A 13668-nucleotide genomic window follows, 5' to 3' on the forward strand; every position below is an offset into this window, starting at 1 on the left:
ACTCTGGTGTGCAATTCCAAAGACTTAGTTTGACGCTTTAGGTTCCTTGGGGGGTGGTTAGGTCTAATGCAAGTTTGGACTGGAGCAGGAAGCAATGGGAGTGCAAGGCGGGATCTAATTTTTTGACGGCTTGACCACAGTGTCCTCCAGCGGTCGCTCGTTGGTAAAGACTGATTTAGGAGGGGAAAGCCCAGCAAGCTGGAGCAGTCCTGGCACCTTCGATGCTACGCTGAATCGATCTCACTCGTAACCCAAATTATTACAACGGCCAAATGAGCACAAATTGGCCGTAAATCTTGACTCTTGGCCTCCCCCATATGTTTCTTTGCATTGTTCATGTTGATGGCACACAGGGGTGGCAAGTGTGCGGGAGATGACGGCTTTTGCAGCAGGAGGGATGCCGAATGAAGAGGTGCCCCCAAACCGGCTCAAAAGGTCCGAAGCGGCCGATCCAGGCATGTATACGCAACATCAATACCACGGGCCCGTCATATACGTGCTGTAGACCGACGGGACCTAGTATTGGGCCTCATTAACTAGCCCCTATCCTGTCCCATGTAATTAGACGCGGCTTTGTTTGGCTGTACAGCTGCAAGTTTATTTCGGCCTAAGCGGAGCCTAAAAAAGACTTACTGATGAGAGGTGCCGGTCTTGTATCAAACTGAGACTTTCATCTTTCACCGACTACAGCTTCAATTCAACTCGATTTTATTCCGGCAATGTGAGTAATACTGTGGGGCCAGCTACGGAACGACCCAAAGCTCTCCAGAACGCCGACACCGGCACAGACGTCCTCCCTCCTTTTTCGGTTTGTCTCTGCTCATCTGCTCACAACTTTTTGATCTGTCGATTTGAGTGGTCGATGAAGTGCAAAGAGTGAAGTGAAGAATGTCGAGTCTAGACATACGAGGTGGACGGTGCTAATGCGAGTCAGGGGAGTCAACAGGAGGTGCTGGATAGCCAGTAAGCGACTTCACACCCTCATTTTCAATGTCAGCTGATACTGATTGATTTGCATTGGTTAGGTTTGGGTCAAGAGAGCTACTTGTAGCTACTTGTAGGAGATGAGTATCATCTCCACAGACTGCGTGTTGCAAGAGAAGCTGCGGCGGAAGCACGCAAACGAAGTGATTGATGTGATAACCTCACTACCTTACTCACATCTCTATATCTCCATCCATACCTGTGGTCTCTATCCTCACCACCATCCCGTACCTGAAGCTTATTTGGGCTTGTGGGCATTGCCAGTGAAACTATTACTAACCCAGGTGGACCCCTTTGCCTAAAATCGGCCGTGGTGTGCTGTTGAAAACAGTCCGCCTTGACGGCTTGCATGCTGCTGAGGCCGTTTCGGACATCAATGGCACCTACAAGACCAGTAACAAGGATATCCGTATTGGAGAGGAGGTGTTCGTGTTCGAGCAGCACTCTGGCGGCGAATGGTACCGTGCCTACGTCGTTTCCTCTCCTTCGGCCATGAACATTCTCATGGACGTTCTGGAGCACACTGACGTTGTTTCTGACGAGAACGTTAAGCCCCCGGATGCTAAGATCATCACCGCTGTCTTCCCTGCTTCTTGTGTCAAGATCAAGGACTACTTTGAGATCAAGGACTCCCCCAACCGAGAGCAAAACAATAATTCTGCCTACAGCCTTGGAAAGCCCTTTGCTCCTCCTGTCCCTGCTCTCCGACTGGGTATCGAGTCTCCCATGCTCGAGGGAGAGCCTCTCGTGGATGATATCATCTCTGTCATTGGTGAGTGGAACAAGGTCTACTTGTGTCGATTCTTTGTTAACCGAAACTACGGTGTTGTTAACGAACTGAACGCCATCATCAAGGAGCTCTACGTCATCCGACGACAACTTCTGTACCAGCTTCTCACTGAGGAGGAGACTCTTCTCACCCGACGACGAGCCATCTGGCTTATTCTCAAGGCCAAAAAGATGATGTCCCAGGGTATCCTTGTTCGAGATACCGTCACCGGAGAGATTCTCACCGGTCGAGAGGATCCCGTCAAGCTGGCCAAGGAGCAGCTGCTCATCAACCTCTCGCCCAAGTACCCCAACTACAACGCTCTTGACGAGCGATCTGTGCAGGACGTGCATCTGCCCACCCATATTTCCGTCAAGCTGGTTGAGTCCGATGGTCAGGCTGGAGACGGCGCTCTTACTGCCTTCATCTACCTGCGATCTCGAACCAAACGTTTGACTGAGGCTTTCCGAATCTCCGTCGACTCCTCTCTTGTGCTGTCTGATCTCTCTACAGTGCTGTTCACCAATATCCCCGCCCAGACTGTCAAGGACGAGATTTACATTGTTGTGGTTCTGTCCGAGGAAGTGCCCGTCTCTGCCACTTCCAAGAAGCGTGTGCGACGAGGTATTGCTGCTGGTGTTCAGTCTCTGTCTCGAATCTTTCAGGATTTCACCCACCGAGAGAAAGAGCTTACTATCAACATGTACGCTTCCTACTCCGAGACTGGCCAGTACGGCCAGTCCAACCGAGGCTGGGGTGAGCTTGTTGATAGAATCATCAAGGGTGAGACTGTTGGTGTCGGTAAGACTCCCCGAGCTGACAAGGTCACTCTCGCCGTCAAGGACTTCCAGGCTCCTACCGCCTCTCAGCTGGACTTCAAGGCCAACACTGCCATGTTCCCTGCCACCTCTCTGTTCGTGGACTCCCTGATCCCTAAGCGAGATGATCTGTACGTCTACCTCAAGACGATGACTCTGGCTAAGGGCTTCGATGGTGCCGATCTCATCTCTCTCAACCTTCAAACTGCTTATGGAAAGGTTGCTTTCACAAAGGCTTCTAACGTCGAGCCTGTTGGAGGTTGGTTCGCTGCTTCCGTCTACAACGGTGAGTCTATCGGCGAGGTTGTTCGAGTCACCGACTGCGGCCACGGATGGAACGATACTCTTTACTTCAATATCTTCCTGGGAGCTGACTTCCTGGGTCGTGGTATCCTCCAGCTGTGGACCAACGACAGAATCACCTCTGACGGCCACAAGGTCATTGATATCATCAACTCTGACCGACTCAAGTGCGCCACTCTTGAGGTGTCTGTTGACTACGTTGGAAACTCCTTCAACGTGCCTGCCGCCATTGTCACCGTCAACAACTGGAAGAAGTACTTTAACTCCGGCCTTGGAGACGAGCTCATGACTGCTTGCAACGCCATTTCTCAGGTTCCTGATCCCGAGTTCACTTTGCACTTCCACCGAGTCGTCGACAACCTGTGCCAGATCATCCTAGCCGTTGACAACGAGGCTTACAGAGACGCTGCTTTTGGTGCTCTGATCCACGCCCTGGAGGTTGTTTCTCTCAAGCACCATGGCAACCACGCCTATCTTGCCGATGACTGGCTGGCCCACTTCAGCTTTGTTGGTATTGCCAAGCCTCTTCTGGCCTACATTCACAAGACCAAGAAGGTCCAGAAGTGTGGTCAATATCTCGCCAACCTCATTGCCACTGCGGCCCGAGTCGACATTGGCGTTTCCGAGGACAAGCACGCTGCTCGAAAGGATCTGGCTGTCAGTCTGCACCACGTCATTGACGATGTTGTGGATGCAATCAAGACTGACACCCCCAACAAGCAGACCATTGCCCTGATTTCCCATTTGCCAAACTGGTTGGAAAACATGCGACCTCTTGTTGGTAATCGAGATTGTATGGAGACCTACATTCGATTCGTCGATTCGATCCGACCCGGTAACGACAAGCTGACCGTCGCTAAGCTGCTGTTCATCCAGGAGATGTCCCGATCTTGGATGTTCCGAGAAGCCAAGTACCGAGCTCGACTTGCCTCCTTTACTATTCGATGGACTCTGCCCTTCATCACCAAGGTTGAGTCAGGCACTATCACAACTTTCAAGAAGGATCTCTTCCGACTCGTCTGCGCCATTTTCGCCAACCAGATCTCCATCCTGTGGCCTTCTCGAGAGACCGAAAAAGGTATCATTGGTATGTATGTGCCTCTGCTGCCTCTGTTCGCACGAACTTACGTTGCTCTCCTGGCCCACTACAAGGAGTTTGGTCGACAGCGACGAACTTACACCGAGCTATTCCCCAGCAAGTACCCTTTCGTTACTGTTCCTGTGGACTCTCGGTCCGATTCCAAGTTCGACGAGTGTCTTATTGAGATGGGTACCATTTTCATGTCCATCGTTACTTTTGCCAACATTTCAGGCATGTCTCTGCCCTCCTCTTCTCTGTCTCGTTCTGAACTCAGTGAGATTATTCTCAACATCCTGCAAGCTTGTTCTGCCATGCTGGCCAACCAGTCGTTCCCCAAGACCTGGACTTCTCTTGTTACCCTCCATCACGACACCGTTTTTGGTACCCTCACATACCTGAACAGTCTCCTGGTCGAGAAGTTCATTCCCTCCCCCGAGCAGGCCGAGGAGTTCGATGCCTCCATCTGGTACACCTATCTGTCTACCCTCCTTCAGGTCACTGGTTCCGACATCATCGCCATCGAGTTCCTGTCTGAGCAGAAGCGAAAGGCCATGTGGAGTCTTCTGGGAGATATCCGAGGTCGAGCTTCCACCATGCTCCAACAGACTTGGGATCTTCTGGGATGGCAGGCTTCTCCCGAGGAGCAGCAAAAGTATGGCCTTTCCCGCCTTGGTGGCTTCCAGGTCAACCTGTACGTTGGAGACACTTCTTTGGTTGTCGGAATCCTGTACATGTGTCTGGGTAAGCATGCCGGTGCCCAGGCTGTTGCTGTTAACATTCTCAAGTCCATGATTGTCGGTGAGTGGATTCTGAACAACGACCTTTCTCAGATCACTCGTGAGATCATTGGTGGTCTCGACTCTGTCTTCCAGCACAAGACCTTCCTCCCCGATGAGGAAGACAAGAACCGATTCCTCCAGCTTCTGCGCCAGTCTCTGCCCGACGAGGTATCTTCCATTGCCGAGGATATTGAGGAGTTCACCGATCTGCTGTATGATCTCCATACCATCCCTGCTGGTGACCAGTACAACGATGACAGAATTTTCCACACCCTCAACGTTCTCAACTTCCTGCGATCCCTCGACAAGGTGGAGATCTTCTCTCGGTATGTCCATGACATTGCTCAATGGCACGTTGCCAAGCAGAATCACGTTCAGGCCGGTTTATCTCTAACCCTGCTGTCCAACGCCTACTCCTGGGACAAGACTGCCATGCTGGGTCCTTCCAAGTTCCCCAAGCTACCAGCCCAGTCCGAGTTTGCTCGGAAGGAGGCTCTTTTGAAGGATGCTATCGAGTACTTTGACAGGGCTGACTGCCTGGAGAGTTCTGTCGATGCCCTCAAGCAGCTCCAGGTTGCCTACGAGCAGAGCTACGACTTCTCAAAGCTTTCTGAGATCACCCAGCTGCTTGCAAGAACCTATGACAAGGTAGACGGTCTTCAACGAACCAAGCCTCTGTACTTCCGAGTCACTCTTCTTGGCGGAGGCTTCCCCAAGTCTCTGCGAGGACGACACTTCATCTTCGAGACTTCACCCTTTGAGCAACTGGAGTCTATCCACGATATTCTCTACCGAGTCCACCCCAAGGCCGTGATCATTGCCAACGAAAACCAGGCTCGTGACGAGGGTCAATTCCTGCATGTCACTGCAGTGCAGCCCATGTCAACTGCTTCCCACGCCCTCTCTCCCGCTGCTACCGATGGTGCTCGAGAGTATTACGATCGACAGAACATGCGACTCTTTTCATCCACCCGGGCCTCAGGTCCTTCTGAGAACCCTACCCAGATGTGGACCGAGAAGACCATCTACGAAACCTATCAGCCTTTCCCCACTATTGTCAACCGATCCGAGGTCAAAAGTATCCAGGTGGTCAAGCTTTCTCCTGCTGAGAACGCTCTACAGACCCTCAACACCAAGATCAACGAGCTTCAGGCCATCGAATCTTCGTTCCGTGTCGGAGGCCGAGGTGATACAAACCTGCTGCCACTTGTACTGGAGGGGGCTATTGACTCTGGTGTTGGTGGCGGTATTCACCAGTACCGAGTCTTTATCGAGGATGGTGATGCTTCAATCCAGCAGGCCTTCATCGAATACGCCCAGGTTGTCAAGAAGTGTCTTGCTGTGCACGACCGGGTCATGTCTCCCAAGATGAGACAACTTCATGAGAGTCTGTGTGAGCGGTTCCGAAAGGGATTCGCCCCTGAGCTTGCCATTATCGGTGACGATATTGCCGGTGCTCGAGTTGCCATTAAGCATCCTACTGGCCAATTTTAGTTTAGTTGTTATTAAAATGTATTTGATTGCCATGTTTGTCTACTTTGGAGTTCTTCTGAATGTATGTACATACTGTACTGAGAATAATATGTACAACTTGTACACGACGTGTTCAGTATATACGATTGCTACGGCAGCTTCTGGTAAGTCTGGGCAGTTTAGTAATATTAATTAGTACAAGTAGTACCAGTAATATGATATGAATTCAAAGTAATTAGCATAATGTTCAAGGGCGACGATTGCCTTGCATATCGAGTAAAGGACAACTTGGAGTGAGGTCCGTTCAGAAAGAAAAAAGATAATCTAGAGGGGGGTATGAGAAAAAGTTAGTAACAAAACACCGCAAGTGGGTGAGAAACCTAGCATAATGGCTAGTAGACAAATAATAACAAATAAGAAACATAAGCACAAAAGAGACGTCAGGGTGCCAAACAAACGACTGCAACAGAGAAGAACGAAGCGAGACAGCGAAAGGTCGGAGATGTGAGAAGCCAGAACTAATCGAGACAGCGCAGGGTCAGTATGAACTGTGGTAAGTAGAAACGATGTGACATGGGGGATGGTGTAATATGAAGGGCTGAGAAAAACCGAAGAGAACACAACAGATGAATCACCGATAAAAATGAATTAGCGGGAAAGATTGTGGATGGAGAGCGTCTGAGCGGCAACGGTGAGAAGATGAAAAATAGAAAGACATGAATATCAAAATAAGAGCTCGAATCACCACATACGGTGAGTGTGTGGTCATCACACGGTCGACGAAGTGACGGTCAGCATAGAAAAGGAACATGTCAGGACAGGGCGACAGCGACACTCAAGCTGAGATGAGAGAAACACACACGGTTAGTGAAAGGGTGCGGGCACAAAAGGAACAATAGAAAACAAGAAGATCATAAATTATGGGTAAAACTGGTATACAGTTGTGCGTCGCTCAGAGTCGACAGAATTATCACATGATGATAATGGCGAACGAGTCGCTGGAAGACAAAAGTAGAACAGAAAAATGTTGCAGAGTCATGGCGTATAAAGGACACCGAAACAAGAAAGAAACGAAAGTGGTTGGGAATGTGAGTGGCAAAAGGGAAAGGAAAGAGTGAAATGAAAAGAAAGAAGGGAATAGGAATAGAACAAAAAAAGAAAAAAAAGAGGGAAAAAAGAAACAGAAAACATAGTCTGGCCATAATAAATGGCTCCGTGAGCGGCAAAAAGTCGGGAGAGTAGGAGAAGGGTAGCCGTCGAGAAAGGTGATGGAAAGTAGTTGGGTATAAAGACTCGTTGGTCGGTAAGGTGTCATCAAAGCTCGAATGGCAGAGTAGGCAGATAAGCAAGCATGTTGACTATGAAGAAGGAACATGACGCCCTCTCGATAAATAAGGCAGTGAAAAATGAAGTCACAATCGTAAGCACTTGATGTCAGCGGGGCGACGTTTGGTTCGGTTCGGTTCGGCTCGGTGGCGCCGGGTATTCGGTGGCATGTTCACACTGTGCATGTTGCCTTGGGCACCCTTCTGTCGAGGATAGATCCAAAATAAAATGGGGGAGGCCCATATTATATACGGGCCGTCTCCTTGATGGTCCCTCAAGGTTTTCGGAGAACTCAAACAGGACCAGCCCGTATAAGATTACGGTGGAACGTTAAAACAAAGGCTTTTTGTTACATGAGTGGTGTACATTCACAGATACATACAAGTTATTATGCCATAAAGGGGGAAAAAATAGCCAATTTCCCGGGGAAAAAATATGACAGACAGTTTATACTACTGTAAGGGCTCAATCTGATTCAAACAATCAACGGCTTTCGGATATTCTCATTGTTGAAATTCTAAGAATTGCGGAAGGCGAAATAGAGTTATCATCCATTGCATCAGTACAGAAAAGACGCGAAGAGAAGTTTTGACAGAAAGGGACACTGCAACTGTAAATATGGGGCTCTGAAACGGAAGGTGCTGGCACCTCCATTGCGGGGGTTGGGGGTCACAAGGGGCTCCTCTTTCTAGTTCTAAGAGCCTATTGTTATCTGCGAGTATTCGTGAATAATACAGGCTAATTGTTATTGATGAAAGAATGGTGTCTGAGCGGCGTTGCAGCCTAATGCTCATCTTGCACACAGTGTCAGTCCCGTGTACGTTGCTTGACAACCTTATCTGAAACCAGTCATTCTTCGTGTGATTTTTTGCTCTTATAGGTAATAGGGAGATCACACCATGGGTTATATTTCGTAAACCAGTCATGCAGCACGTACGTAGTGTTTAGAGGGAGGAAATCCGGGCGAAGGGAAGAGCACGGCGGGGTGGATTATGGTTCATACTACAAGTAGCAAATCATAGGCCTCACACTCCAAGTGTTGTATCGTACATGCTCTACTGTGATTCCTCCGTACTTGTACCATACCCTTAGAAGTACTTGTATTTGCTGGTACGCTGTTACTGTAAACCCAATAACAGGGTCAACCACTGAGTGTTTATAGTTACAAGATTTCCCACTTCCAGCTGTGCCTCTTTTCCTTGCCACCACTAAAGCGGTCGCGGGACGTGGTGGAAGATGCAAGAACTGCTGTCAATGGCAAACTACGTTTGTGGGGTTGTAGGTTTATCAGTCTGACTTGAGAAGTCAAGGCATTGCTGTGCGAAATGGTTGCGGCGACACGTACAACTTGTACGTTCCTCAACCGTATTGTAGGTTTGTCACTGGGAATACGGGGGTCCAAATCTTATCCTATCTCAACGACATAAGCGAAATGGATTGGGGTTTGGGCTCGCTGGTGTACGTACATGCCAAGAAGCGATGTGAAGACATCAATATTGCGCTATCCTAGAAAAAGTTGCTTCTTGGATCTTTACCTGAATATTCAAAACTCAGCCTGGCCTCTGTAAGCCCAGACCCAAAGCTACAAATGTGTGAGTAAGAACTGCTGCGTCCACAAAGGAAATAATGTAGAAGTGGCGGCTTCACCGATATATTGGACACAAGGAAAAGTATAAGAGGCATATAGAGCAGGGATACATACGAGTACTCATGATGTACTTGTATTAGTAGTCAGAGAATGAATGGAAAAATCCCACTGAGCCATTGTTGAACCGGAATCAAATATATCCGGAAAATTGATTTTCTCTCAAATTGGCCCGCCCGCACGTTTGCGCCCTTTCCTTCTCACTTTCAATATACACCCACACACCCTTTCCGCACTGTGAAACCTTGGACGTGAGAGCTTCCGGGCGGGCACAGAGTTCAGACAAATATTTTGACAGAACCTTCTTTTAGGACTGCAACAGAGAGGCACTCTTGAAACGTGCAAATGACCAGCCATCGAAGGTGTTGGGTGTTATTGTTTGGCAGTGTCGCTACAAGTAGGGACCTTGTAGCAGCTTTCAATTGGACCCGTGAGTACCTACGATACGATACTAAGACACAGAAGCCTCCGTAGACAGGCCCTCCTGTGATGCTATATATTTGGTTCGGGCTGGCCCAACATCCCAGTCCAGATCTCTTTGGTTACGGACAAGGATATGTACCCGTACGTATATACTATGTGCTCCGGGTGTGGTAATCAACAAATTTCCATGGGTATTGAGGATGGATCCGTCATATCTCATTGAGAAGTTCCATACGGTGATCTTGGGGTGATTTATGAAGAGCGTTGTGTCTATTCACCACCAAACGAGTATGCTGTACAACTACAGGCACTGTAACTACAGTCTTATAGCTACTGTACACGATATGCGGGTTTCGGTCGGAAGAGGGACTTCTCTGAAGAATGTCTTACGCCACGAGAATCGGAGAGTAGAAGAGCAAGAGAAACATACTCTCAGGACCACAAAGCGGTGTTCAGAGTGGTGTATGTCATCTGAACAGTTATTGGGAAATGTATCTGCAATCACTACGACATATGAACGGCCCACCTTGTTGCTGTCTGAGATCCCTCGGCACATAAAGAGCGTTTGTTTCTTTTCCCAAATCTCCGAGTTCAAGTCTGTGCCTCGACCGATGTACAAGTACGCGCGTACATACATACGTGCGGATCAATATCTAGCCAAATGAAAGATGGACATCCACCACAATCGCTGCCGTTCACAGGGGTGACTTTCAGTTCTACATCGCAGTACGAGTATCAAGGTCGTCTCAATCAAGGATCGGTATGCCATGTACAACGAATTCCTCAACGTACATGCAGGGCTTCCACAACATTTCTGCCGATCTTACTGCTCCAGGCATCGAGCGTTTGAGAACTACAGTAGCGCGCCACTGGGGAGAAATTGTGACAGAAAGACGCGGCTATTTTGGTACAAAGCGTGCCGAAAAATCAACAGAAGCTGACTCTGTCCGATATAGCGGTTCCAGTATTCTTTTCGTATGTACTAAACGAGGCTCATCTAGTATTTGCCTACAGTAGCTCTGATGTTGACATCTGATAGGAGTTTAACTCGCAAACAAAGAAACAGTCATCTGCTACACATGAACATGCATTTCGGGTTAATAAAGTGGTAGTGCAGATAGCCGAGGCGCAACTCCTCAATACAATCAGCAGCACGAGATGATACAGGTAATGACACAAGCCAGGAGAAATTGTAGCTACAACAAAAAGTGTCAAATCTGCAAGCAACCGTTGCTCTAAACAATATTCCGGACATATCTGGGGGCACTTCTGTTGGTTTCATTTAACTTTGACCTGTAATTCCTGTCACGATAACCCCTTGCTGATAATGATACTTCATCGCGGACAAGTATGTCAATTTGACCCTATTCCCTAAAAAGGAGACAATATTGATGGTCGGTATAGTTATGATAGATTCTTGTCAGAGGTTGTTGCAGTTTAAAGTGGTTTATGTTTCTAAACATAGGACAATATGAAATTATTGTGTCTTCCATAGCTGTCTGTTATACTGTGTCTCTATCGCTCCATATTGGCATAATCTTACATTTATTTGGGGCTACGGTATGTTATCTTATCTTATCATTAAACTAAAAGAGGTTTAACCTGATACTACCAGTAGTATAGGTACCTGTGCGCTGAGAAGAACGTTGGACGGATTACTTCTTGTCGACGACCTTCTTGTCGTCTCCGTAGGCCTTGGTGCCGTAGTTACCACCGTAGCAGATAATGTCCTGGGGTCGGTACTGTTCTCGGCCGGAGAAGAACTCGTCGAGAATCTGCTTGACACCAGCAGCGTATCGGGCCTGGGCGTCCAGAGAGGTTCCAGACATGTGGGGGGTCATGGCGTTACCGGCACCGTACTTGTTGACCATCTTTCTCCAGGGGTGGTCAGCAGGGGCAGGCTGGGGGAACCAGACATCTCCGCCGTAGCCTCGGAGCTGACCAGACTTGAGAGCGGCGGCAACGTCCTCCTTTACACAGATGGCTCCTCGAGCGGTGTTGACGAGCCAGGCGCCCTTCTTCATGTGGGACAGCAGCTCCTTGTTAAAGAGACCCTTGGTGGATTCGTGCAGGGGGCAGTTGATGGTGACAACATCACACTGGGCAAGCATGTCCTCGAGCTTCTCAACTCGTCGGGCGCCAATCTCCTTCTCGTCGGCAGCAGACAGAGGCTGATAGTCGTAGTAGAGCAGCTCCTTGGGGTCGAAGGGCTTGAGTCGCTGGAGCACTCGCTTGCCGATTCGGCCGACTCCGACGGTACCAATGACCTTACCCTCAATATCGTAGGAATCCTTGGCAACACCGGCAACGTCCCAGCCGCCGCCTCGAACCTGCTCGTTGGCAGGCACGAAGTTTCGGACAAGAACAAGCATGGTCATGACAACGTGCTCAGCAACAGAAGTCACGTTGGAACCAGTGACCTCGAGCACGGCAATGTTTCTCTCGTTGGCGGCAGCAAGATCAACGTGGTCAGAGCCAACACCGGCAGTGACACAGATCTTGAGGTTCTTGGCCTTGGCAATTCGCTCTCGGGTGATGTAGCCGGGGTGGAAGGGAGTGGTGATGACAACATCGGCATCAACAATCTCCTTGTCGAGAACAGAGTCAGCACCCTCCTTGGAAGAGGTGGTGACCAGGGTATGGCCCTGGGACTCGAGCCAGGATCGGATGCCGAGCTCGTTCTCGGTGCAACCTAGCAGCTTGGGTTCGTCAGCAGCGTGGGAGCCGGCGTCGTAAAGGATAAGGAGAATCTTCATTGTAGTGGTTGTGTTTGTGTTTGTGTGTGATGATTGTAACTGGAGGGGGTATCCAGTGGTATTTATATTGACATCGGAGCTGTTAAAATAACCATGGGTTTCGACTATTCCGTCAGTCTCCCCCACAAGCCCCAGTCCTTAGTGCTTGTTGAGGCCACTAGCCATTCTCTTGCATCAATGCATGCATATGGCACATTATCGCGATGCTGGAGACAAGTAGCGAGCACTCTCAAGCCCAGAGCAATGGCTCACGTGATGCGTGGATACAGGACAATTGCAAAGACATAGCTAACTCGATGTTTTTTGACCGAGAATCGTTCCATATTCACCTTCTGATTTCAACCTCATTCTCCTGAAAGCAATGAGATCAGTCCCTCCCCGCACTAGTGTTTCCCCATACAAACCATACTACTATTGCGTATTTCCGAGCCGCACGAACCGGCTTGGAATTGTATCCAGGCCCGCTTACACTAGTCTGCAGCTGAGGAGACTAATGCAGAGCAATCAGCTATGTCTGGACATCTATCACACACGATACCCATCATTGTCTGCTACAAGCAGGTCCTCCTTTACTCGTATACAGACAGTGATACCCTGGTGACCTTGTACAAGACCTCATTCTGCTGCGACTTCGAGGATCCCAAATCGCAACTTTTAACCTTCTTGGTCTCGTGTAGAACGTCGTCTCAAATATTTTGGCCGCAGTGTGTAAAGAGATCATGCATCCTTGGTGTGTACAGTCGTAGGTGTGGACTTTGAGGGGTTAAGAGCTGCAGATAATGGCTCTCGGGCAGACGGGTTCCGGCTGGGCTTAGGAGCTTATGAGACCGAACACCGACATGCTCCGTACCGCCAGTTGGCACGATTGTATGAAGTATTAACGGAGGACGAACGTATGTGATGATAATGATAACGTGATCAAGATTCTTTCAAATGCTGTACCCCGGAACCTAACTGTGAAATTAAACGCGTGGTGAATAAAACGATGCATTCTTACACATATCATAGCTATGGAAAGACAATAGCCGGGAACCCCTCCTCCGAATATAGTACGACTACAAATACAATAGCTCCAGGAACTGCTCGGCAATTCATGTGCGTACAGTACGTGCATGGTTGGATACTTCTGCATCATAAGTAGTCTTGGTGACCACTTTGCTGCTAAAAAGAGATGCGTCACGTGGGCTTTCAGATTACGGCAACTACATACTGGTGTGTTAGTTTATCACCGGCGAAGTGGAAGTTCATGGCTGACGCAAATGACGTGTTAATTTCCTGTTCATCAAGCCGGTTCATTTTCCCATGTCTAAT

At 48.9% G+C, this 13668-nt stretch overlaps 4 protein-coding genes across 4 annotated transcripts; 2 read left to right on the forward strand and 2 right to left on the reverse strand.

Moving 5' to 3' along the window:
* Window positions 1-1476: 1476 nt before the first annotated feature.
* On the forward strand, window positions 1477-6228 carry YALI1_B29310g (uncharacterized protein; the record flags this gene model as incomplete). The annotated part of the gene is made up of 1 exon (XM_066094191.2): window positions 1477-6228. The coding sequence occupies one exon, from the start codon at window positions 1477-1479 to the stop codon at window positions 6226-6228; it is 4752 nt and encodes a 1583-aa protein (XP_065950263.2).
* Window positions 6229-6450: 222 nt separating this feature from the next.
* Window positions 6451-6715, forward strand: YALI1_B29360g (uncharacterized protein; the record flags this gene model as incomplete). The annotated part of the gene is made up of 2 exons (XM_068282145.1): window positions 6451-6500; window positions 6559-6715. 2 exons carry the CDS (start codon window positions 6451-6453, stop codon window positions 6713-6715), a joined length of 207 nt encoding a protein of 68 aa, XP_068138246.1.
* A 10-nt stretch (window positions 6716-6725) lies between these two features.
* YALI1_B29364g (uncharacterized protein) lies at window positions 6726-7005 on the reverse strand (the record flags this gene model as incomplete). The annotated part of the gene is made up of 2 exons (XM_068282146.1): window positions 6726-6942; window positions 6989-7005. The coding sequence occupies 2 exons, from the start codon at window positions 7003-7005 to the stop codon at window positions 6726-6728; spliced, it is 234 nt and encodes a 77-aa protein (XP_068138247.1).
* A 4251-nt stretch (window positions 7006-11256) lies between these two features.
* Window positions 11257-12357, reverse strand: YALI1_B29419g (uncharacterized protein; the record flags this gene model as incomplete). Its single annotated transcript, XM_501224.3, has 1 exon — window positions 11257-12357. One exon carries the CDS (start codon window positions 12355-12357, stop codon window positions 11257-11259), a length of 1101 nt encoding a protein of 366 aa, XP_501224.1.
* Window positions 12358-13668: the final 1311 nt, after the last annotated feature.

This window comes from Yarrowia lipolytica, chromosome 1B (genome assembly GCF_001761485.1).
Source record: "Yarrowia lipolytica chromosome 1B, complete sequence".
NCBI lineage: Eukaryota > Fungi > Ascomycota > Dipodascomycetes > Dipodascales > Yarrowia > Yarrowia lipolytica.